Source organism: Xyrauchen texanus, chromosome 3 (assembly GCF_025860055.1).
Source record: "Xyrauchen texanus isolate HMW12.3.18 chromosome 3, RBS_HiC_50CHRs, whole genome shotgun sequence".
In the NCBI taxonomy this organism is placed as follows: Eukaryota; Metazoa; Chordata; class Actinopteri; order Cypriniformes; family Catostomidae; genus Xyrauchen; species Xyrauchen texanus.
In genome coordinates, this window is record NC_068278.1 from 29866821 (window position 1) to 29893237 (window position 26417).

The 26417-nt window shown below is 42.8% G+C and overlaps 1 protein-coding gene across 2 annotated transcripts in view; it reads left to right on the forward strand.

Annotated features, from left to right (window-relative positions):
• The window catches only part of LOC127629647 (neuronal tyrosine-phosphorylated phosphoinositide-3-kinase adapter 1-like), a 69178-nt gene extending 42761 nt beyond the window's left edge, over window positions 1-26417 (forward strand). Inside the window, exons 3-7 of one of the 2 annotated variants that reach the window (XM_052106787.1) lie at window positions 6379-6776; window positions 10732-12462; window positions 13753-13974; window positions 18570-18673; window positions 25666-26417. In XM_052106787.1, coding sequence (XP_051962747.1) covers window positions 6379-6776; window positions 10732-12462; window positions 13753-13974; window positions 18570-18673; window positions 25666-26037 — 2827 coding nt within the window. In that variant the 3' untranslated portion in view covers window positions 26038-26417. Of the gene's footprint in view, window positions 1-6378; window positions 6777-10731; window positions 12463-13752; window positions 14002-18569; window positions 18674-25665 lie in introns of those variants that run through there. The other variant, XM_052106796.1, reaches the window with a different exon arrangement.

The window sequence follows — 26417 nt, forward strand, 5'->3', positions numbered from 1 at the left end:
GGCGGATCCGAGGTAGTCCTCCAGCCCCTGACGGACGGAACACCCCTCCGCATTCTCGGGGAACAGAAGGGGTCTCTTCCGCTCCTGGCAGCGGTTCTCTCGCTCCAGGCAGTCGCCAGTGAGCCCCTCCCCGCTCGCGGTCGGCGGTCTTAAACCCCGCTGCGTTTCAGCGGCCGGTAGGCGACTCCTGCGCCCCTGGCAGCGGCCCTGACCGCTCCAGGCGGTCGGCTAGGAGCCCCTTCTCCCCTCGCGGTCAGCGGCCATCATCCTCGTTCAGGCGGCTGGGCTCCTTGTCCCCCGGCAGATGGCCGCAGCTGCTCCGTTGGGGTGGACAGTAGTGGCGAGAACTCTACTACGGCGTATCCCTCCTCCTTCCCGTGCTTCGGCACCAGTGTAAACGTATTAATGGAAAGGAGGAGGCGAGAACCGGCTTGACGGTATAAATAATAGTTTAATGGTAAACTTAAAAGACAACATAAACACACATGACGGACATGTCCGCTAACGATCTCTCTCTCCCGCACGGCCCTCTGCAGTCAGCCTTTAAACCTCACGGAGGCATAATTAGCCTAATACGGGACCGGGTGTGTAGTATCACGACCCGGCCCTGCCCTCCGCCCTGCCACAGTATGGAATAAGATATTCATGAAATCTGGGAACATCCTGAAATAAACATCATATAATGGGGGGAAATTATTCAGTCTAATGGTGCTTTCTGTATGTTTTATGGAGTGTGTGCAGCTGAAACCATGTGTCCTTCATGGATTTAAGTAGTGTCTTTTTATTTACTTAAATATTGTTTATATTGTCAAGCTGGTTCTTGCCTTCTCCTTTCCATAACTCCCGTTACACTGGTGCCGAAACCCGGGAAGGAGGAGGGATACGCCGTAGTGGAGTTCTCGCCGCTACCATCCACCCCTTAGGAGCAGTCGCGGCCATCCGCCGGAGGACAGAAGAGCCCGGCCGCCTGGAAGCAGAGGAACGGCTGCCAACCTTGAGGGGAGGAGGGGCTCCCAGCCAACCGCCTGGAGCGGTTACCGCTGCCAGGGGCGGGGGAGACCCCTAGCGTTCACCAAAAACATGCCGGGGCATTCAGTCCTCCAGGTGCCGGAGGACCACCTCCGATCCACCTGGGGAGGCACGTTGTCGTCCACTAGAGGGTGGAGGAGTGGCCGAGGACCAGACTACGGCGTATCGGAGAACCGTGTTAGTAAGTGTTTTTTTCTTTCTCTCTATCTCTCTCTCCTCTCTCTCTCTCCCACTGCCACTCCGTGTTGGCCTTTTCCCTCTCTTTTAAATTTTACTGTGTTTTTTTTAATCATTATTGTTTCCCTCCTCCTGTCCCCTCCCAGATTCAGGAAGGCGGGGATGACCTGCCGGCAGACAGAGGAAAAAGGGAAAGGGGGGGGGTTGTACGTCATGCCGGAGGATCCCTGGCCTGCAAGAATGAGGGAGGAATGTGACAGGACAGGAGGAGGGCGGATTTTACTCTCCGGGCCCCTTATCAGGCTAATCAAGCCTCCGAGAGGGCTAAAGGCTGACTGCGGACGGTTGTGCGGGAGAGAGAGTGCGTTTATGGGCAGCTGCCCCGTGTGTGTTTGTTTGTGTGTCTTTTCATTTAATTAAATGTTGTTTATAATTTAAAGCCAGTTCTCACCTTCTCCTTTCCATAACTCCCATTACAAACAGATAATCCAAACTGTTTTTTTCCATTCAATGAGCACCTTTGACATTCTGATTTGCATCTCTTTTTGTGTTTCACCCCAATAGACAGTTTGGAATGACTTGAGGGAGAGTAAATGATGACAGAACTATCTCTTAAACCCAAAACTTCCTGCCATGTTTTTTTTTTTTGCCAGGAGGATGGCTGCACTGCGAAGTCTTCATGGCTAGCTCATATGCTGCAGTATGTGTCCTGTGCATCATATCCTGTGATGCTATTTTTCTGTGTGAAACAGAATGAACACTTAAACACATACAGATGAATACACACACACACACTGCATAACAGTATATTGAGAAGTTGCTTCTATCTGGGCCTCGTGCATGCCAACCTTCATAAAGGTCAGAGAGAGAAAAACTAGGGGAATATGGCAGCCTCTAGACAATGTTTACGCATCTTATAATTTGACAGGAGGAAATTCATGAAATTCTAATATGACCGTTATGCCTGTAGGAAAGATCTCAATTGTTTCTCCTAGACAGCAATGAGATTAAATGGAGAGCAAATGGAGACTTCTGCTTAAAGTAATGTTTCAGGTTCAATTCAAATGAATCTCAATCAACAGCATTTGTGGCATAGTATTGATTACCACATAAAATTATTTGGACTCATCCCTGCTTTAAAAAAAATAAGAAAATAACAAATCGGGGTAACAGTGAGGCACTTACAATGGAGGGGAATGAGGTCAATTGTTGGAGGGTTTAAGGGAAGAATTGTGACTTACAATTCATCTCTTAAAATGTGTGTATCATTTGAGATGTAAATATGTTTAAATCAAAACTTTAAGGGTTTATGGTTTGTAGACATTATATCGTCATAGCAACGAAGCTGTAAAATTGGATGAAACTTTACACAGAAATGGTTAGTTAGTGATTTTATCAGGCTAAAATCATGTTGACATGCATATTACGTCTTGTGGCTATACTTTTGAAACAGGTTTTTTAAGAAAACAAGGGGCAAGTAAAAATGCTTTTTTGTGGTAATCAGTATTTTGCCACAAATGTTTTCAATTGAGCCTATTTTGTATTGACCCTAGACTATACATTTAAGTGTCCCGTTTCTCAGATTCTGAGCAAAGACCACAGAACTCTCACGTATAGAGAATAGTCTTCTTAAGAGTGTTACGCACTGTGCTTAGATTTGCCAAGATACCAAAGTCTGCAATTAAAAGTCAGACATTTCGACATGGAATAAAACAGTTCTCATAAAATACTCTGCTATGTACATTATATGTACAGGGTTGGGAGTGTTACTATTGAAATGTATTCCACTACAGATTACAGAATACGTGCTGTAAAATGTCATTTCTAACGTATTTCGTTAGATTACTCAAGGTCAGTAATGTATTCTAAATACTTTGGATTACTTCTTCAGCACTGGTAGATTTTTTTCACTTGTTTTCACTATGAAAACTCCACCAGTACAGTAAGACAAAATACACATGTTAAAAATACATTCTCTGTAAAACCTAAATATCTTATGCAGTGTTGTTTCTAAAACAAGATCAATTAAATTGATCTTGTTTTAAGGATTTTTTGATATTTTTATAGGAAACAATACAAAAATTATTATCAAGAATATGATTTTTGCCCTAATATCAAAGGTCTTACTAGTAAAAAAATTAATTATGATCTAATGTGAATTCACTTGATAAAAAAATGCGATCGTAACGTGCATGTAAAATGGCTAGAAATAGCATTTTAGCTGTTCAAATGCATTTTGGATCGTGTCATTAATATGTATAAATGTTTTCATCTGAAAGGACTAAATATTAAATGAAACAAATGACAATAAAATGCAAAGTAATCTCTTCAGTAATCAAAATACTTTTTGAATGTAATACCACACTTTTTGAATACCAATTATTTAAATTGTAACTGTAATGGAATACAGTTACTTATATTTTGTATTTTAAATACGTAATCCCATTACATGTATTCCATTACTCCCCAACCCTCTAAATGTATAGCTCTATAATTCTGCTTTATGTAAACAGTTCTCTCATTTGTGTCTATTATTATATCTCCTAAGCAATTTAAGAAGAAACATATGAGCAAGGTTCTCATGATCATGGAAAACCTGAAAATATCAGGGAAAGTCCTGGCAAAGTCATCTTGAAAAATGCAATCTGAAAAATAATGGAAAAGCCATGGAAATTTCTTTAATAAAATGAACATTTTATAATATTGCTTTTTAAGTACGGTACTCTTTGTGATACTTGTGATTGTGAATGGTAAAATTTGGCCTTGTCAAATCATCTATTGAGCTACATTAATTATTTTTCTCTTTTTTTTTTTTTTTTTTTGCCTTATTGGAGACATTTGCATTCAAAGTTATAAATTAAAAGTATTTAAGCATTAAAATATGTTAATGGCAAGGATTGGTATATGAAATGCATAGAAATATGCCCCAGTAATCTCTATAAATAGTTACAGGAAAGGTCATCAAAGTCATTAAAATTCATTAGTCAAAAGGAATGGGAACTCTTTCTGAGACTCTAGGTGCTTTTCCACCATCGGGCTGAACAGTTCTGAGCACAGTGAGATACGGTTCCAGTAGCATTTCCACTTGAGCTCGGTTCATCACGGCAAGATTACAAAGCGTTCTCTGCCAAGACTTCTCGGCATGGTTAGCTAACCGTGTTAAACTTGCAGATGGAATTGCTTCGGTACGTGATGGCTCACGGTAGGTTAATCTGCCAACACCAATGTAACTCATTTGTTTCTGGGTAGCTGGAAAAGTTGACTATGGTGATTTTAATAAAATGTCATTAAAAAATTATGTATTATGTTTGGCATTTCTGCATAATTTTATGATGATGTGGGCTATTGTACATAATTTTTTCTACACACTTTCATCATGGAGGTAGATAACGCTTGCTAGCTCATTAAAATTTATATAAAATATTATTATATTACTCGTATACTATTTTGTCAATAAATGTCCTTTTTAGCTAGTCTGGGAAATTTTACCTTTCTGTGTGTTCGTGTACAGTGACATACACAACCCCTCAGCAAATGATAGTAAACCTCTCGCCTTTCTCTCCTTGCTTTTCTTTTTTCAATGTCTTTCCTGTGCTTTAGCAGAGTAAAAAGCAGTCCTAAAAACTGGAATATGCAATCATCCTCCATAGCGCACTCGCTCCAATGTTTACCTCTCACGCTGTTTCCAACTGACGTATTTGTTACATACATTCAAGCACCACAGTGGAAATAGAAACCATGACTGTGCCAACTGGCCCAGATCAGAACAGAACGCTATGGTTCGCAACAAGAACCATTCAGGTCAATGTTGGAAAAGTGGCTGAAGTGTATACTTCACTGAAATATAACTAAGAACTCTATTAAGCCTCTTCAGCGATAAAAAGAGCAATATACAAGCAATATAATTTTTCTTATAGGTGATTCTGTAAAATTGAAATACATTATTCTAATTCACCCCTCATTTCCCAGCATACAGCATCAATAAAAAAATTATTTCTGTTAGTGTGTGTGAGTTTCCACTGATGGCAACCCACTATTTACCACCCACAATATGCTGCCTTGCCACACCTGAATCACCAGTGTGTATGCACATGTGTACATATGCCAATGTTTGCTCTCAGTTGTGGGGTTAGAAAAAAAAAATCAGCAAACAATAAACAAATGACTGGCTAGTTGCCGTGGAAACAAAGGGAGTGCATGCTTGCAGATACAGGAGAATGAGAAAAGATGCAGAGAGAGACATGGCCTGTGGGACAAAGTCTTTATTTGTGTTGGGAATGAGAAAGGAAAAGAGCGAAAGATCAGCTGATTAAACAGTGTTTGCAAATATGTAATGACAGAGGGAGCGGAGATGATATATTAAAGGGATAGTTCACCTAAAAATGTAATTCTGTCATCATTTACTCACTGATATGTTGTTCCACTCAGGTATGACTAACTTTCTTCCATGGAATACAAAAGGAGAATGCAATGAAAATAAATGGTGACTAAGGCTAACATTCTGCCTTTTGTCTACATTCTGCATTCTGCCACATCTTCTTGTGTGTTCCAGAGAGGATAGAAAGTCTAAGGGGTTTTAAACAGCATAAGGGTCAGTAAATTATGACAGAATTTTCATTTTTAGATGAAATATCCCTTTCAGTACATGGAAATTATATTGAACATGGGAGAGTTAAAAATGGAGAATATGAGAAAAAAAAAGAAAAGAATAAGAATGGAGGAGGAAAAGGGGGACTGAGGACAAGAGAGGAGAAGAGAAGGAAGGGAGGGTGATGGAGGAAAGCACCGCTTCCTCTCATCATTCATCCTGACCATGTGTGTTTTGTGTGTGTAGGCATTGGTCTATGTAACTGTGTGATAGAGTGTGTGGTGTTTAGGGAGGATGATTTAACTCAGGAAATGAGCAGAGGAGAGTGTAAAACGGGGGCTGTAGATACAAAAATGAAATTGACTGTGTGCTATTTATAGAACCTTTTCATTTGGAATTAGCAGAGAGAGAAAAAGAGAAAAGAATAAAAGGTAGGAGACCTACAGCACAATGAGATAAAAATGTATTATTTTAATTGCATAAAGAATCTCTCCATAGAGAAATAATTCCCTTTTCCCTCAGTTTCTGATTCCATCTCTCATCTGCAGACCTCATTCTCTAGTTCTTTCTCTCTATTCCCTCAGCTCCAATTATAAAGATGCCTCCTCTGCGACTGTTGGAAAGGTTCGAGATCTGACGTCATTTAGGCGTCATTTCCGAATGGGGTTTATGACGATGCCAGCATCTCAGGACTTGTCACCCCACTCATGTACAGCTGCCATGGCCCCACGTTCCCAGTCCTGCCACGCTGTGGGCACTGGGGAAGGAGAGGAACTGGAAAATGGCTATTATGAGGACTCAGATCCTCAAAACCAATCAAATCCATCCCGCTGCCCCCCAGCCAAGCCGAAACGCCACCCCAATACTTGTCTCAGCTCCACACATCAGCAAGAGCATCCTTTCCGTGGGGTCCACGCACCACCTGATACTCCGCCACCTCCACCACCTAATCACCTATCCAAACACCAAGAGAAGCGGAATGGTAAGTAATCAATTGTATATTTATGTTAAAATGTATTCATGTATAAAATTGATAGTTTTGTAATTATTAAATCACTCTTATGTTGTTCCAAACCCATACTTTCTGAATCATACAAACCCAACTGTCTTTCTTCGGTGGAACACAAAGTTAGACAGATTGACTCCGTCACCATTCACTTTCACTGTATGGAAAAAAGATGCAATGAAAGTGAATGGTGACTGAGGTTGACGTTCTGCCTATCATCTGCTTTGTGTTCCACTTAAAGGCTAATTTATGTTTACTGGGGCTTATTTTAGTTCACCTAGAAATTATGGCAAAATGCACTGACGGTTTTGTTCTGCTATGGTGTTTGATTGGTGATATTTTTCTTTTAAGCCCACATCCCTGAAATTCTTGACCATGGGGAACTCAGTTTGCCGAAGAGCGTTGATGATTTTTGGTTTGGACGAGATATTATTTATTTATTTTCCTCAACAAATTAATTTTAAAACGATGCTGCATATAAACTCAGCAAAAAAAGAAACTTCTGACTTTCAACAGCTTTTATTTTCAGCAAACTTATCGTGTGTAAATATTTGTATGAACATAAAAAGATTAAAAAACTAAGACATAAACTGAACAAGTTTCACAGACATGTGACAAAAAGAAATGGAATAATGTGTCCCTGAACAAAGGGGGGTCAAAAGTAACAGTCAGTATCTGGTGTGGCCACCAGCTGCATTAAGTACTGCAGTGCATCTCCTTCTCATGGACTGCACCAGATTTGCCAGTTCTTGCTGTGAGATGTTACCACACTCTTCTACCAAGGCACTTGCAAGTTCCCGGACATTTCTGGAGGAAATAGCCCTATCCAACAGGTCCCAGATGTGCTCAATGGGATTGAGATCCGGGTTTTCGCTTGACATGGCAGAACACTGACATTCCTGTCTTGCAGGAAATCATGCACAGAACGAGCAGTATGACTGGTGGCATTGTCATGCAGGAGGGTCATGTCAGGATGAGCCTGCAGGATGGGTAACACATGAGGGAGGAGGATGTCTTCCTTGTAACGCACAGTGTTGAAATTGTCCTGCAATGACAACAAGCTCAGTCCGATGATGCTGTGACATACCGCCCCAGACCATGAGGGACCCTCCACCTCCAAATCGATCCCACTCCATAGTACAGGCCTCAGTGTAACGCTCATTCCTTCGACGATAAACGCGAGTCTGACTGAGGGATGTCACGATGTGAATTTCTGATGGTACGATTATTGTCTGATAAAAAAAAATCACGATTTCACGATTTTTACGATTGTCTGCAAATGTACCAATTATGCAACAATAAAAACCTCCACAAACATATCATAGCTTAAGTTTTATTGCAACATTCGTTAGGACATGCAATTAACATATATATTCCTACTTTTAACTGAAAACAAGTTGAAAACATGTAGGTAAATTACTTGTATTAAAGTTTTTGCAATTTTCTCTATCTGCCCTCTGACACCAAAACGCACTGTACCTTTTCAACAAAAAATTATGTAAACCCTTTCAATAAATACAAATTGAATTAAATATAACCAAAAAAACTAAACAAAAAATAAACAACTATAACTTAAAACATATGTTTAAAATAAAACAGTGTCAGGCTAGGAGAACCTTCTTTCTTTATTCAGTAATCTAATGATAAGCACTTTTACGCTCACTGAAATCTTATTCAAGTAGGAAAAACAGAGGCATAATTTGGAGGCATCGCATTCACAATATAAAGCTGAACCCCTACTCTTTTAAACTTAAAATAAACAACTCTTCAGATTTACACAGTTTCAATTCAGTGTTTGACTTCACCAAAAGTTAAGTAGTACACTACATATAATATTTACTGTGTTTTTAAGATTATTACCTTCATCTGGGCATGAATCTCTGGATGGTGATGCTGGAACATATTAGATGTTTTCACTGATTTTGCTGGCACTTTTCATCTGTCTCATCTTCAACAACTCCTGTGTAATTTTTTAGATAGACAAAATGCTCCTAAATAGCTCATTTAATTTGCTTCTTCGGCGGACACAACTCTTTTTTTGCGTTGTTCCGGCATGTTTTCATTTTTAGAGTTTCACATGCACTAAAAGTTAACATTCTGCATGCGCCCCGCCCTACCTAGACAATCACCTTGTGAACTCCGTTACCATAGTAACAGCTTCACAGACCAGCCAGGCAGAGGGTAGGACACACGTGTGGCGCAAGTAGTTAGACACACACCGAAATAGACAACATGTTTTTTTTTTTCCAGTTTTAGCCATGGCTTCCAATTTCTTACGGTTTAATAACCCTGACCATTTTAATCACGGTTAAATGTGAAATCGTGTAATCGCGACATCCCTAGTCTGACCATCACCCCTGGCGAGACAAAACCGTGACTCATCAGTGAAGAGCACTTTTTGCTAGTCTTGTCTGGTCCTGCGAAGGTGGGTTTGTGCCCATTGGCGACGCTATTACCGATGATGTCTGGTAAGGACCTGCCTTATAACAGGCCTACAAGCTCTCAGTCCAGCCTCTCTCAGCCTATTGTGGACAATCTGAGCACTGATGGAGGGATTGTGCATTACTGGTATGACTCGGGCAGTTGTTGTTGCCATACTGTACCTGTCCCGCAGGTGTGATATTCAGATGTACCGATCCTGTGCAGGTGTTGTTACATGTGGTCTGCCACTACAAGGGCAATCAGCTGTCCTTTCTGTCTCCCTGTAGCGCTGTCTTAGGCGTCCCACAGTACAGACATGGCAATTTATTGCCCTGGCCACATCTGCAGTCCCCATGCAGCATGCTTAAGGCATGTTCACACAGATGAGCAGGGAACCTGGGCGTCAGTAGAAAGGTCTCTTTAGTGTCCTAAGTTTATTTAACTGTGACCTTAATTGCCTACCGTCTGTAAGCTGTTAGTGTCTTAGTGACCGTTCCACAGGTGCATGCTCATTAATTGTTCATGGTTCATAGAACAAGCATGGAAAACATTGTTTAAACCCTTTACAATAAAGATCTGTATAGTTATTTGGATTTTTACAAATTATATTTAAAATACAGTGTCCTGAAAAAAGGACGTTTCTTTTTTTGCCGAGTTTAGTTTACGGAGGCTTTGTTTTCCTAGGGTGCTTTAGTTTGCACAGGAGAAAAAAGTTTGGCTTTTTCATTGTATACATTAGGCTGAAGAAAGAAAGTCATAAAAGTTTGAAACAACATGAGGGTGACTAAAAGTTGACAGTCATCTCAATGGGAATCTATGCGATTGGGAATCGCAAACAAATTTCAGGTGGTGAATCATTTTCTGACGTGGATTTTGTGTGTTGTTCAAGTTTGGTGAAATTCGACATGCAAATTCAACGTGTTGTCCAATAGAAGAATGCTTGGTTTAGCATTGACCTCTGTGGGGGCGGTGCTTTATACACAGATACACTGAATATTTATATTGGGAAAATAAAATTATTTAAGCAGTTTCTTTATAACTTCACTCTTCAAGAGAATAAAGTGCTGCATTAAAAAGAGACTGCTTTGCAATTAGTTTTTTGCTGGTTTTTACACGTGCTTTACATCTGCCAACGCATTCTTTGCCCGTGGAATTTTCCTGTGCAAAGGTAAATGTGACCACACCTTAAGAACACAAAACAGCACTCAAAACCCTTTTTACTTTCATAATTTGATGAGTGAAACAGAATATTCAATGAGAAATATTTTGGGCAGGACGTTTATCCATTGGGAATTGATTACAGCGATTACTAAGACAAACATTGTCTTTATTTGGAGTAGCACAATATGACAATAAAGTCATATTTGATTTAATGTTAACTTCAGAATACATGGATCAGGAAGCTTGTACACACATGACCTGTGGTGTATTTTCTTTATGCTCTTTTTTTTTAACACTTTTTTAATCTTTTTCTTTTCTTTGGCTTTTCTCTGATTGTCCTTTTAAACAGCAATGAAGAAATCAGATTCAGGTGAAATGTCAGGAAGGAAAGTTCCTCCATTAAAGCCCAAACGGAGTCCAAGCACACAGCTCTCCTTTGACCCCCCACCCCCCCGGGTCCAGAACCCAAACACGCCCCTTCCCTTCCAGAGCTCTGAGTCTTCTCCACAGGGTGAAGGGGGAGATGATGAGCCAGTTTACATTGAGATGGTGGGCCAGGTGTTTACCAGAGAGACTCACAATGCTCCCACTCCTCATCCCCTCACACCCTCTGCCACCACACCCGACTCAGACTCTGACCAGGGAGAAGCCATCTATGAAGAGATGAAGTATCCACTAACAGACAACGCAGCTCGAGCAGCTCACCGCCGTTTGCCTCTCAAACACGAGCGTATCAAGTCCTCTAAAGCTTACCACTCTATTATTTCATCTGCCTCTTCCTCCATCTCCTCCTCACTCCCACGCCCATCATCCTCCTCTCCAGCCTGCTCCTCCTCCAAGCCTAAAGCGACTGTCTCCATCTCTCACTCTTCTCCTCTTCCTTCATCCTGTTCTTCTGCATCCTCCACTCCCATTCCTCAACTCCTCTCCTCCTCACCTCACCCTCCCCGTGCCCCCACACCCTTCTTGTTGCCAGGAGCCAAGCCTGAACACGAGTCCAGCTCCAGTAAGATTCCAGCACCCTTCCCTAACTTGCTTCAGCACAAGCCCCCTCTTCTGGCATTTCCCCAGCCAGCTGCTGCCTCCAGTGGGGTTGGGGCTCAGCACAAGTCCAGCTCAGCCAAGATCAGCATGCAATCAGGCTCCAGCCTGCCAGTGTCAACCAGCACCCCCTCCGGCACTTGTTCCAACAGTACTTCCAAAGAGTCCTCTGGAGTCGAGAAGGAAAGGGAAAAGGAGAGGAGGGAAGGACAGCTGGGACCAGCTCCAGGACTCAGAGCCCGCAGTCATTCCACTCCTCTTCCTCCATCGTCGAAATCATCCTCTCCATATTCCAACCACAACCACCACCACCATCATCATCACCCACACCACCGGCCTTCCCACTATCATCATTACCGCAAGCCTGAGAAAGAGACCTTGCCAGCAGGCAAAGGGTCAGGACATGCTCAGTCCTCCACACAGACTCAAACCCAGTCAAAGTCAGTCAGCTTCCTGCTCAAGTCAGAGAAACCTGAACGAGACAGGGATAGGGAAAGAGACAGAGAGCGGGACAGAGAGAGGGATCGTGATCGAGAACGAGACCTGAGCACACCATTGTCCAGCCAGTCGGATACCCTCTCCTCGAACACATATACGCACACTTCTCAAACTGGTACTAGCACCACGCCAACCCCGAGTCTACCACAATCATCAACAGCAGCCACAGCACCATGCTCCTCCTCCTCTTCTTCTACCCAGCGTCCCCCATCTCGTTCTCATATGCACCGTTCACACACACCCAACTTGTCTCATGGCCTTCCTGCTTACAAACCTCCCCCCGCCGACAGCCCCCTGCTCTGGACCTACCCTTCTGCTGGTTTCCGCCGGCCGCCCGCCTACGACAGCCTGCGTGGGGGCTCGCAGTTGCCATCCTTGCACACAGACCCAACAAAAACTGGATGTACAACCCAGGCATTGCAGGCCAAGGCTGGGTTCATTCCATGGGAGAATGCAGCTGGATTGGAGCTCACCAATGAACAGGCTTACTGGCCCATGCACAGAAAATTATCATTCAGTCATGGGAGCCGAGATACAGACAGTGAGTGATGGTGGAGAGAGTGTGAAATGAGAATGAGGGTTAATGGGAGAAGGATTTAGTAAATGGGGATATTTGAAAGATGGTAACTTTAACAGGATACTTGTTTGGAAAGTTTTTCTTTAGCTTTTATTTGTAATTTACTGTATACGCAGTGGCCTCAAACAGTATCTGGCACTTTTTTAAAGACTTAATATCTTAATATCATTGTATTAGATACAAAATAGCAAACCAATTGCCATCTGCAAGCAAATGATTCTAGATCTTTGAACACTCTAGATCTTTTTAACCACAAAAAATGGACACTAAACCAGTGTTGGGTGTAATCCAATAACAAAGTAATTCATTACTTTATTTACTTTTTAGTCAAAAAATAAGTGTAATGTATTACATTTTAAATTCTTGTAATCAGATTACAGTTACTGACTTTGAATTAATATAATTACTTTTAAGTAAATTATAGGGTTATGCTTATTTCTAATATATTATTTATGTAGAATACATGAATTATTGCCCCGTAACAAGTTATTGTGAAGGAGAAATGTGAGGTGCTGAGTGTATGACTTGTATATAATAATGAACAAGAAAGAAATATAGACATTATTTTGCATTTGTTGAGTGGAAAAGTGCTTTCGAAAGTAACTTAAAAGTCAAGTAATTAGTAATGTGATTACTTTTTCAATTAATTAATTCATTCATTAGTAAAGTATTCTGATTGCAAGTTTAGTGAAATAATTAGTAATTTGTAGTGGATTATTATCTTTTCAGTTACTTACCCAACACTGCACTAAAACACAAAAAATGACTTAACAGCAGTGTTAACTGTTAAATAAATTAATGATGGCCTTCAAGTTCACACGGGTGTCTTATCAGAGTAACTATAGGTGTAGATCATCACATTAACCATGGACATGTTCCACTAGGATTAACAACCAGAAAGTGTCCAAATATATTTTGTCTTAATTTTGACAAAATGTATTTGGACATGGAAAATATATTTAATTTTGAATGTATCTATTATTTTATCATTTTAAACCGTTTACAAACTTTTTTAACAACATTAACATTTTGTGTGTATGTGCCGTTTCATTAAAATAAATGCCACTTGGTTTGATATTTTGTGCTATAATGCAAAGACATTCATATATTATTAAGTGTGGTTTGAGTGTACAAATACTTTCTGGGGCTGCTGTAATTCTAATTATTTATTTGTTCTGTCTTTGCTCTTTTTTATTTTATATTCATAGTGTAGTATTAGACATGTTTAATTGTGTATTCTCTAATGCTGTGTAGAGGAAGATGGAAGCACGTGGAACGGCAGTACTGACGCTCTCTTGAGGAGAGACAGGGATGACATAGCTATGCGGGGCGGAGGACACTCCGGGATACCTGTGCGGGCAACAGGGAGACAGAGCGAGAGTTTGGCAGGAGTGGACGGACCCCCAGGGTTGAGAGGACTGATACGAGCAGGGCTGCCCTTACCCTGCCAAACGTTCCCAGCATGTCGCAACGGAGGTGAGATCCAGTTGAAATGACACAAGTGTAAGTTTTTCTTGGCTTCTGTCATGATCTCAGTAGTTAAAACACTGGATCAAGATCAAAGGTGTTTAGGTCAAAGATACATACATTTGTAGACCTGCTGCTGTTAACATGCCTGCATTCATTTGTTTCGACAGCATTGAATGTTATAAAAAATAATTATGTAGTCTAGTGCAGGGATGCTCAAAGTCAGCCCAAGGACCATATCAGCCCCCCATAACATGGTTCAGGGGAGGGTTCCTGTTCCGCTAATTTCCACTGCTGTAAAGGAAGTTCAGAAAATCTGGTTCTGTAGCGGCCACAAAAGCTTACTGATCTATACACAGGAACCGATTACATCAGTGGGCGGAAGGTGTGATTATGTTTCGTCACTAGGTAGTTTTCCAAACAACATTAGCTACCGTCTGCAGCAAGGATTACTTTTTTTATCTCTATAGCAACAGTAAAACCCCACAAAAATGTCAGATATCAAAAGTGTTCAGGAAATGTGGAGGAAATGAGCGTTGTACTTAATTTGGTATTCTATGGAGATCCAAGATAAACTAGAGATGTCGCAAAGGAAAAAAGTCTTTGAGGAGTAACAGCAAGAAATGATGCACACCGGCTTCAACAGGACAATTGACCAAGCGGCCAAGCTGCATGTTTGTTTATGTTTGTATTATGTTGAGTTTTATTATTAAAATTTTCTTTGACTGTTCAGCTAGTCCAACTAGCATTTCCTTTTTTTCTTATCAACAGTTTACACAATTGACAAAGAAAAGCAAAACATATATTCACAGAATCTACATTTAACTCCCATTATTCCCTTTCCCCCTCCCAATCACCAACCCCACCCTGACCATCAACAAATATCACTGTGGTCACACTTGAATATACAAAAAAAATTAAATAAAAATCTATTTAAAAAACATTTAAAACTATGCTTCTCTCTCCACTGCCCCACCCCGAGAGCCCTCCAAGAAGACCTAGTAGCTGCCACATTTTTTATTAAATGAATCTAAATCGCCTAGCCTTCTACATGACATTTCCTCGAATGCGCCACCTCCCCATCTCTGTGTACCACTCTTGAATGAGGGCACTCCAGCCGACTACCATCCCCTGAGAACAATCTGTCTGCCGATCATAACACTGGCTAAGGTCTAATATTTTTTATATTTATCCCCTATATTAATGACCAATTCATCGCCTAAAATACAGAATCTGGGGCAAAATGAAATTTGAGTGCCCAATACGTCACACTCTGAACCACCAACCTAAATTATTGGATCTTAACACACCATCAAAAAACATGGATTGTGTCCACATCTTCTGAATGGCATCACCAGCAGGTCGGTGTGTCTTTCAGACCAAGCCTATACAATCTGGAGAGGGTCCAATAGAATTGATGTAAAATCTTAAATTGCATAAGACGCACCTTTGCATCTCTAGATACAGATGTTTTTTTAGAATCCTAGCCCACACTCCCTCCTCCAGTACCAAGTTTAGATCTTTCTCCCATAATCTCTTGAGAGAAGCCGAAGCTCCATCCCCCAGATTCTGAATTAGCAGAAAGTAATACACTGATGCCTCATGACCTTTTCCAAAAGCAGTTATCACCACTCCCAGAGTATCTGCCGCTTTGTGTATGCTACTCCAAAAATAGTACAGAGCAGGTGGCGCAGCTGTATATACCTAAATAACTAAGATCTGGGAATGCTAAAATGTTGAACTATATTTTCAAATGATCTCAACACTCCACTCTCATATAGGTCACCGAGTGTATTAACCTCCCTCTCAAACCACTCTGTCCAGCAGAAAGGGGACTTATTAATACATAATTTTGGGTTCAGCCATATGTTCGAGGCTACATTTAAATAAATGTCCGAATTAAACTCTCTGGATACTTTTGTCCATACTGAGCGCAAATGCAAGATAACGGGGAGTAACTTAACTGCTCCAGTTAGTTTGGTAGAAAGGCTTTGCAGTGGTGAAATAGGGGCAAGAACTTCCTGTTCAATACAAAACCAGGGAGTGGCTCTATCAGGTGGAAGCGACCAATGAGAAAAATGTCTGAGACTGAATGATAATAATAAAACAAAATCTTGGGGCCTTTGTCAATCGGCCTATGCAACTTACTGAAATGTATTGCTCAAGATTGCATCGGATTGCTCAAGTCCGGTGTTTCTATAAAAATTTTGTGAGACAGAATTACACCACAAAATATTATCTATTATCAAATAGCATGTAGCTTCATCCATAAAACTGTCCTGAAGGTGTGTTATCTAGCATTTCCTAAATGTGGTCCCCAAGTGTGGCGAGGTGAGCAAGTGACAGACACAGTGGGTGTGACGTCAAGCCTCAGAGAGGCATTTATTGGAAATAAAAATAAATAGCACACTCTCCACGCCTGGGTCCACAGCATATGGGATGGAGGCATCCTTGGCGGCCTCTCTTCCCATGACCATGGTAGGTGAGGAGGAAGGCGGCCCGGCCTGTACTGTTCTACCCAGGCACGAGGTGCGGGTCCGACGACGCATCTAATTCAGCTGAACCCTCCCTTCTCTGGTCTTGGGCAAGTGAAGATGCCTGTGTGTAAACACATGGAGATTTGCACTCTGCACCCGAAAAGAGGTGCGCTCTGCGTTTTAAAAACAGCGGTGATGAAACATTATTCAGGGCGACAATGACGAGAGGGAGGGGCGGATCATTCCTCCATGCATCGCTCCGTTGGCACCTCCTCCCATTCGCGTATCCAACTGTGGTGTCCAGAGCCGGAGGTCCGCACACTTTAGCCGCCCACATGAGAATGCTACTTCCACAACCAGGCCCTACAGTCATAGTGGCATATTGGGGATACCTCCCCGGACCAGCTCTCCCTCTCGCTCACACCCGGGTGGGAACAGAGAAAAGCATGATTTAATATGACAGCCTCAACCAGCCGCAGGGTAAATGCTTATTAAATGCCATCGGGAGGGAGGCTGGGAGGCTATCCTTGTGTATTCTCCATCCCACTCCAGGCTTTCCTTGTGTCTGGTGAACAAGAGGAAGAGTGATGTCACTGTTGGTGCCCAACTGCACCATCTCTGCCCAGAAAAGTGCCCACATTCTCCACCACTGTGGCGGGGTGAGCAAGAGACAGACAAAGTGGGTGTGGTGTCAAGCCTCTAATAATAAACATAATGTGTCCATAAAAAGGAGAAAATAAAGTGTCCGTGGGGAATGGTGTTCTGGGAATCTGGCATCCTTGCAGTGACATGGAGCTCTGTGAAAAGCGGGAAGTGTCTTCAGAATGGCCCGGCATGAGCGGGGTCCGACAGCCACACAAACCCCCCTCTTGGGTTCGCAGCGCATGGGGCGGCAGCGTCCTTTGTGGTCTGTCTTCCCAGGCTTGCGGCAGGTAAGAGGGGAAGGCAGACCGCCCTCTAGTCCGTTGGCCGCAACGTGTGCTGTTCTCCCCTGGTGACGCATCAAACTCTCGCTGGGGGTCCGAGGAGCGGGTCCAGCGAAGCATTTAATTTGGCTGAACCCTCCCCTCGCTGGTCCTAGGCATGCGAGGATGCCTGTGTGTGCACACATGGAGATTCTTCTCGCTCTCCTGCCCAACTCATTGTGAGCCTGGCTGAAGGACGGCCCTAAGAGGCGGGGTGACAATGACGACAGGGAGAGGCGGGTTGCTCCGCCACACAAGTGAAGTAATTTAAGTAACTCTGGTATACAGTACCATTTAAAACAGCAAGTAATATTGAAAAGCAGCATTTTAGCCTACTGTAACAATAAAGGAGAAGTCAGACTTACCCAGCCATTTATGATCCACAGTATTGCAACCTGCTGGCTTGCTAGTGTGCTGTACGTTACAGCCATAGACATCATTAATCTCTGAATATTAAAAGAATTGATAATTGAACAGCATGGAAAATTTAGGGATGAATGTTCTAAACAGTTGCACCACTTTAGCACACACTATTTCAGCACCCACCATGTGTCAAAGTCCCACTTAACTAGGCTGATTCAGGTTCCTGAATCCTGCATGGCAGCAATTGAGCAATGCTTGAGAATTCCTATTTAAGTATGTCAGAACATGGTAGTCTGCTGTATTCTCTGCAACCCAGCACTCACAACCAGCCTGCAAGTTTTGGAATTGCCCCATGAAAAATGTGATCAGCAAATGTTTTGGCATGTTTGCAGTATTATCTGATTTGCATAATTCCTTTAGTGAATCAGATGTGAAATAACACAGCAAGTGCATGCAAATCAACAGTGCTATGTGCAGACACAATTATTTCTGAATTAATTCCCCTCTCAGTTCTTCTAAATGCCACCATGTAGAGTTTAACCATGTTCAATTTGTTTACTGGCCAACAAGATGGTAATAGCAATTGGTTAATTTAAGGTTATATCTATGTTTATCATCTGTAGTTAGACTGATAACTAGTGTCTTTAGATGTGACACATCTGATGTCATTTACGTCATTGCTTTAGACTTAACATGAGACATAGACTTGTGTTAACATAATAAAAAAATAAAATAAAAAATGATTGAGATTTGAACTTGCAAAATAATAACCTGGCTCTGTGTCTATAACCTTTTATAGAGTTGGGTCGCCTTGGCAGGTCGTCCTCCACATCTGGAGTGAGGCATGTCAGGGGTGATGTTCAAAGACAGAGCAGTCTGCTGGCCAGAGAAGCACTCAACCAGGTAACACATGCCAACACTGCTTAAACTGTCACTATTTCAGAATAAACATACAATTGGAAATATATTACATCTTCAGCGTTATTGTTATCCTCAGCTCTGTTTAAACACAATCATCCAGGCAATATGCAAATTATACTAGAATAATATTATTTATAAAATAATCTAATTAATAAAATTCTGATTATGGTATAATAAAAATAATTTAAACAAGGTCTTACTAAAACTAATTTACCATTCACTCAAAAAAAAAATTTTTGCTCCTTGTTGAATGTTACTTAAAATATGATAATGTCACAATGTTATTGTTTGCAATCAATTTAATGTCCTAATGTGGACATCTAAAAACTAATATTCCCATAGTAATTCCCATAGTGTCATCCCTTGTTTATTAAAAAAATAAAAAGACAAACATTATATGTATTAACATAATTTCTTTGTGATCAAATCAAGGATTCACCCCCATTTCAGGTTACAGGTGTTCCTGTAATATGTTCTCATGACAATGAAGTTGTAATATTTTATATAAATTTACACAGATACGTGTAAACGTTAGTTCGTGAATTTATCACATTTAAGTTAATTAATGTGAATTCAAACAAATGTTCTCCATTTTACTTATAATTCTATAGATGCTGTTGCAATGACCTTTAAATCACCTCATCCTCCAGTCTGACACACAGAGAAAATTCCAGTCTGGAGCATATTTGCATGTTGTGCTTTCAGAATTTTTTTTGAAATTGTACAGACTGTTCAGCCTCACTCTATGTAGATACTGCAGTAATTAATTAAATATAGTCCAACTGCTTAACATGCGTAAATGTAATTGACACCAGGCTTGACAAATACAGCAGGTGATCTGTAACTAATTTCATTTGGATTTGTGGCCCTGTGGCTGCTCTTACAGACAATCATTAGGTAAATATCCAAGCCCATTGAGTCACCAGCATCCCCACCCAAACATGTCTGTAGCACTGCACTCCACTGCAGGGTCAATGAGTGCAGAGAGAAAGGGGATGAATACAAAGAGAGAGACAGAGGGAGGGAGGCAGTGAAATGCAGTAGAGGAAAGACAGAAGGAGAGAGAGAGGAACAAAAATGCCAAATAGAAAAGAAAACAGAGGTGACAGAAACATAGAAAGAGAGGAGACAGATGCAGTAGATGGTTGAAGAAAACAGGTGCAGCTGTAAGAAGGAATGTTCTTGATTTTCTGTGTTTTGTCAGTCTGTGGCAGGCAGTGTGAGAGACTGTGTGAACGATCAAACTCAAAGCTAGTGCTGCTGCTGGTGTCTTTCAACTTCGGTCTATGACAGGCTTTGATTCTGGCATCCGATTGTCTCAGTCAGCGGTTCTTTTGGAGAGCCATTTTGGGAGTTTTGTATGTTGAATGTGTGAAGAGCGCCAGGGAGAATCCAGACAGACTTTCGAACATGTGAAGTGGCCTAATGTTGCGCATGGATACTGCAGTTCCTATAGCTCTAATGGTGTGTGGGTTATTTTGTATGCACTAAGAGAGATTGTTTTGCATGTTTAAGATATAATTCACCCAAAAATAAACATTTTGTCATCATTTACTCTCATGATGTTCCAAACCCGTATGACATTCTTTTTATTTTTTATTTTCTTATGAAAGGAGAAGTTTTAAAGACTGTTTTCCATGCACTTTTGCATCCTTTTTTGAAGCTTGAAATGTTTAGTCTCAATTCATTGTTATTGCAGAAAAAGAATAAACAGCACAGTCTTCATAATTTCTCATTTTGTGTTCCGTAGGGCTTGCGGGTGAGTAAATAATGACAGAAATGTTATTTTCGGATGAACTATCCCTTTGTTAGTAAGTGGTGTGTGGGTTGTATTTTATGCGCCTAGAGTGACTGGCGTGAAACTGGCAGCACATGCAAGAAAAGATCGTTAATGTTCAATTTACAATCATATATGTTAGCCGCTGTGCAGCAGGATCTTTTCCCCTAGTGTGCTGTTGTCTATTGGCAAATGTTCAAATGCTGATGCAGTCATGTGTGTGTGTGTGTGTGTGTGTGTGTGTGTGTGTGTGTAGCACAGAGATTGACTGTGAGCCTGTGAGCCAATTTGACCTTCCCTCTCATTGCAGGGATGGATGCTGGCAGTTGGCACCATGCCGCTATCTGGTGGCATTTTTTGATATTGCAAAAAGCACAAACCCATCCAGGGTTCAAAATGAGCACTCATTAAAGCCAGTTGCAAGTTTTAGTGAGTATATAAAACTACTTGCTTGTCGGTTTCTGGTAACTTTGTTAGGAACTGCAAGATGATAGTAAGCCAAATTATACTGTAAGAACAGTTGACAATCTGACCCTATAGTCAAGAGAAAAGTCTTAGCATTTTTCTGGCAGTTGTAGATTTACCAAACCATATATGATGTTTTGAGTGACACAATCAGTACATTTACATTTGCATTTATAATTAAGTTACAATGGGTTTTTGTGTAGTTGAGTTTCAGTCTTCATTTGTCTGTCCAGGTATGAATGACACAACGTGTAATGAAGTATTTGAAGTAAGGACGTCCGCTTAGGAAGTGTTAAATGCACTGTGCACATCACCTCTGTCTTTTGGAGCATGCGCACAATGCCAAGGCCAATTGTAGTTTGATTCATTTGTAAAGGTAGCGAAGCCGAGCTACAATCTCTACAATAAATGGAACCTCGTCAGTGACAGATTTGGAACGCTTTTTTTTATTCTTAAGCATAAAAATACTTAGCACACTCAAAAATGAAAGGAATATACTGGGTTTAATACAAGTTAAGATCAACATCAATTGTGGCATAATATTGATTAACACAAAAATGTATTTTGACTCGTTCCTCCAAAAAATTGGGCCAATCAGTAAACATTCAAATACTCACTTTTTCAAAAGTATAGCCACAAGACATAAACAATATGCGTTTTAACATCATTTTAATTGGACAAAATCACTTTCTAACCTTTTCTGTGTAAATTTATAGCAAGTTTTACAACTTCGTTGCCATGAAAATATAATGTCAAAAAACCCTAAAATGACTGTAAAAATTACTATTTAAACAACTTTACAGCTCAAATAATACATGAGTTTTAACAGAAGAATTAATGTAAGTGCTTTTATAAAATCATGAGCTTCACATTTCCACCTTTAACCCTCCAAAAATTGGCCCCATTCACTTCCATTGTAAGTGTATCATGATAACTTTGGTTTTTGCTTTTTTTAAAGAAAAGGAGGGAAGTCGAAAAATGTTTTTGTGATAGTCAACATATTGTCACAAATGCTGTAGACTGAGCATAACTTATATTGAACCCGGAATATTCCTTTAAGTAAAATAGTTAATTGATATGGATAGTTTTCAGTGTTGAATGAAATTTAAATATATATTTATTATCAACATTTCTCAAACATATATCCATCATCTTTGGGATTTTTTTACTCGTTGCAATGCCTTTTCTCCAAGCGGTATATGCTAAACTGTGTAGGGTCCATTTAGAATGAACATTGCATTAAAAAAAAGCTAGATGCAGTGTAACAAACAGAATGCAGGTGTTTCAAGATGCGATTTTAAAAGTGACAATTCTTTTAAATTGACATGGAAACGTCTAGGTTACGGATGTAACCTCCGTTCCCTGATGGACGGAACGAGACGTTGTGTCAAAGAAGTGATACTAGGGGTCTCTCTTGAGAGCCTTTCTCATCTCTGATCTATGAGAAAAGGCCAATGAGAAATTGGCAGGCAGAATTTGCATGTTCTGCCCCGGACATACAGGTATAAAGGGAGGGAAATGCAATGGTTTCATTCAGGATTTTTCTGAGGAGCCGACAATGAGGTTCAGCCGCAACAGTGGCTCGGTTCAGCGACTTGGCCGGGAGGACACAACGTCTCATTCCCTCCATCGTTCCCTGTCTGTCGCTCTCTTCGATGTTGTGTCGAAGAAGTGACACTAGGGGTCCAATTTAAATCATGCCATGCGCTGAGCTGAGTGTACTGCTGACACAGGAGCGGGCAGTTACCACTGGACCAGAGGACCACTAAGAGATCCCAGGAGGGGAACAGGCTTGTCCGGGCGGGATTTAACCTCCGGGCGCCTCTTAGGAACCTGATAATTAAGTCGTGCTTTCCCAAAGACTTGCCGTCTACTGTGTCATGGTAGGCCGCGATAGCAGATACATACACCTTCAAGATGTAGTGTGACAGCCTCCCCTCCAACCGCTCTTTTCCCAGTTGACCTGAAGCCCTAAACGGCTGAGGTGCCTGAGCACCTTGTCCTTGAGAAAAATGCTAATTTAATTGCATAACCAAGTCTAATGGCCAGCCAGCGTGACGGATTTGGAAGTGAGAGCCACGTGTCCAAACTCCAAGCTAGGGGCACTAAGGGGCCGATTTTTCTTGATGTACCCGGCGGGGCTTCGCAGCGGGGCGGAGCAAGTAATGTGGCGTCGGGAGACAAGGGTGCGTCCCGAGGCTCTGGTGCTGAGAGAAGACTTGAAGCACTTACCTTGCTCTGCACACCTGGCAGGGGCGGGTTAGTAACTGAGGAGGAGGTCACATGAACAGTCGTGGGGCTGAAGGTGAGAGGTCTGCGTCCAGCGTGCCGGGACTGTTGAGGTGTGGCGGCAGATTGCCATGAGAACAGCATTTGCGGGCCAGGTGACCCAGAGACAATGGGAATTGCTCTTTTATTGAGAATGTGGGTACAGCAGCCCGAAGGAATGAAATAAATTCTACTGAGGATTCTCCTCCTGGCCCTCCACCGGGGGACAGAGTGGTCTTCTTACCAGTCTCTGGGTCGTCCGTCTCAGGACCGCTTGGGAGCCTTCCGGTCCTTGAAGGGGTTTGTGAGACGGGGGTCGTGCGCTTCCTGCAGGTCGCTCGACGCAGGGTCTGAGAGCTGGGGGTTGAGGCGGAGCTGCGCATTTTTTGGAAGCCGAAGGAGGATGCCCTCGGCGAGCAGACGGAACGTGGCCCATGCTGGCAGTCCTCGATGTTGTCACCGAAAAGGCCGAAATGGGAGACAGGTGCGTCGAGGAAGCGTGTTTTTGGCGTGCATCTCGACCACATGTTCACAGATGACGTTCCTAAACCACTAGAGTGGCTATCGCCTGCCCGAGTGACCGCGCTGTGGCCTTCGTGGCCCTGAGGGTGAGGTCGGTCAATGAGCGCAGTTCCTGCAGCACGTCGGGATCAGGAATACCCAAATGCAGATCTTTAAGTGCCTTGGCCTAGTGGACTGGAGGGCCATGGCATGCAGGGCGGAAGCAGCCTGTCCGGTGGCGCTGTAGGCTTTGGAGGTCAGTGAAGACGTCATCCTACAGGCCTTGGAGGGGAGCACAGGGTGACCCCGCCAGGTGGTGGCCTTCTCGGGGCATAGGTGGATTGCAACCGCTCTGTCCACCTGGGGGACCGCCGTGTACCCGTGGGCCACTCCACCATCAAGGGTAGTGAGAGCGGATGAGCGAGAGGCACGGTGACTGGTGGAGAAAGGTGTCCTCCACGAACTCGAGAGCTCTTCATGTACTACCGGGGGGGCGGCTGTGAGCGGCGCGCAGACCCGAGGAACCAATCATCCAGCCGCAAAGGCTGTGGGGAGGACGGAGGGTTCCAGTCCAGTCCCACACTGACAGCGGCCTGGGCAAGCATGTCGGACATCTGGGCATCAGCCTCAAACTGGGCGTGCTGGCCCGAAGGCGGCAGCCCAGTCGAGTCATCCGCGGCAGACGCCGGACCACTCATCCAGCTCGGGGGGCTCAATAGTATAGGAGGGCTGGCTGTGAGATGAGCCGCTGTTGCCTCGAGCCCAGACAGAAGTCAACGAGCGTGCCGGGGGGCGGGTGGTTCGCGGGGGCGTACCCGGCGAAACCGAGCCCGCTGCCATCCCCAAATCGCCTCCATCACCAGCCGGGTTGTCCTCAATCCCGTGGGAAGAAGGAGCGATGCGGGGGGGCGGCTGGAGTGGCGTTCCTTTTGAGTATGGAAAGCCGGGACCGCAAAGTTGCCATGGTCATATTCTCGCAGTGAGAACATGAGCCATCCACAAATGCTGCCTCGGTGTGATCACTGTCCAGACACATGAGGCAGCACCTGTGGCCGTCAGGAGCGGAGAGCACTCTACCGCCTCCAGGAAATACACAGGGGCGGAAAGGCATCTTTATAAAGACGCGTTCCGGAAAAGGATGTTCAACGCTGCTGTGTATTTGCTCTTTTAGAGAAATAACTCTTTTAACTGCACTGTGGAAGCGCCCAGGGGAAAGCTACACTGCTCTGCAGGGAAGGAGAAAGCCGCTGATATGCACCGTAGATCCAACAGCAAACGCTCAGAGATGGGAGGAAATAGACTGTGACTCGCAGCTCGCTGCTTACACAACCGATCGGCTCCGAAGAAAATTTCTGAATGAAACAGACGCATTTCCCTCCCTTTGTACCGTATGTCCTGGGGCAGGACATACAAATTCTGTCTGGCAATATCTCATTGGCCTTTTCTCATAGATCAGAGAAGCGAAAGGCTCTCAAGAGAGACCCCTAGTGTCGCTTCTTCGACACAACGTCGAAGTGAGCAACAGACGGGGAACTTGGAAACGTGGCGCTTATGTGATAGATGCTGAAAAAATAGCTAGGTGTAGCTTAACGGCCAAAGATGTCTGTCTTCCGCAAGTTTACATAGAAAAACAATTCAAGAAACAACACAAATGGATGAAAAAACATGTATGGTGTGAACAACCCTTTAAAACTGGGCTAAAAGAAGTTACCATAATCATGCTGCCAACCCTTTAGAACAGCCTTTGTTTTGAGAGCATGCCTATGATGCCTTAAAATGCTGCATAAGGAGGCAGCTCAATAGGTTTTGGAACAGAGTGTATTATACATCTGATGTGATAAATTAAAAAAATTACTAAAACCATTTAATTAATTTTCTCACCCTTTCACTTCTCAATTTCTCTCTCTCTCTCTCTCTCTCTCTCTCTCTCTCTCTCTCTCTCTCTCTCTCTCACTCACTATAGTTCCATGCACTCTCACAGGTTCAGTCTCAGGCTCCCTGCAGTCCGTCACTGACCCGGCAACAGCAGCACCAGCAGCAGATTCAGCTTCAGTTCCAGCAGCTGGCTCAGCTTGCCGCACAGGCCCAGGCTTCCATCAACGCAGGCTCAACCTCCATAGCCCCAACCCAGCGTGATGGCAAGCTCCTGGAGGTGATTGAGAGAAAGCGCTGCCTGTGTAAGGAGATTAAGGCTCATCGCAGGCCGGATAAAAGCTTATGTAAGCAGGACAGTATGCCTATTTTACCCAGCTGGAGGAGAACACCGGAGCCACGCAAGACTGGAACACCACCCTGCCAGAGGCCACAGGCTGTAGTGTGGGACACGGCCATCTGACCAAGAGAAAGGTTGAAGGAGGTGGGGAAAAAGAAAGACATAAAAATTACTGAAAGGAATACAGTGAATAAAAAGATTCTGAGAAGTCGCCTTTGAATGAAGAGATTATACAACGAATGGAAGGATGGTGGAGAAGATAAAGTAAAGGAGATGGGAAAAAACAAGTAGTGCTGAATAATAGCATGATTTAGATTGAATTTCTCTGTAGAAACTGGAGAGACATTGTTCACACAGTGTTCATGTGCCAGATAGCTGCAGCAGCCTAAACACACACACTTTAAAAACACACACTGGAGAGCCACTTCAGTTTGAGCTCTCTCTGACCTGATGCGAATTTAACCTGTGCTGCTGAGTTTACAACCTTTTTGAAACACTGGAAA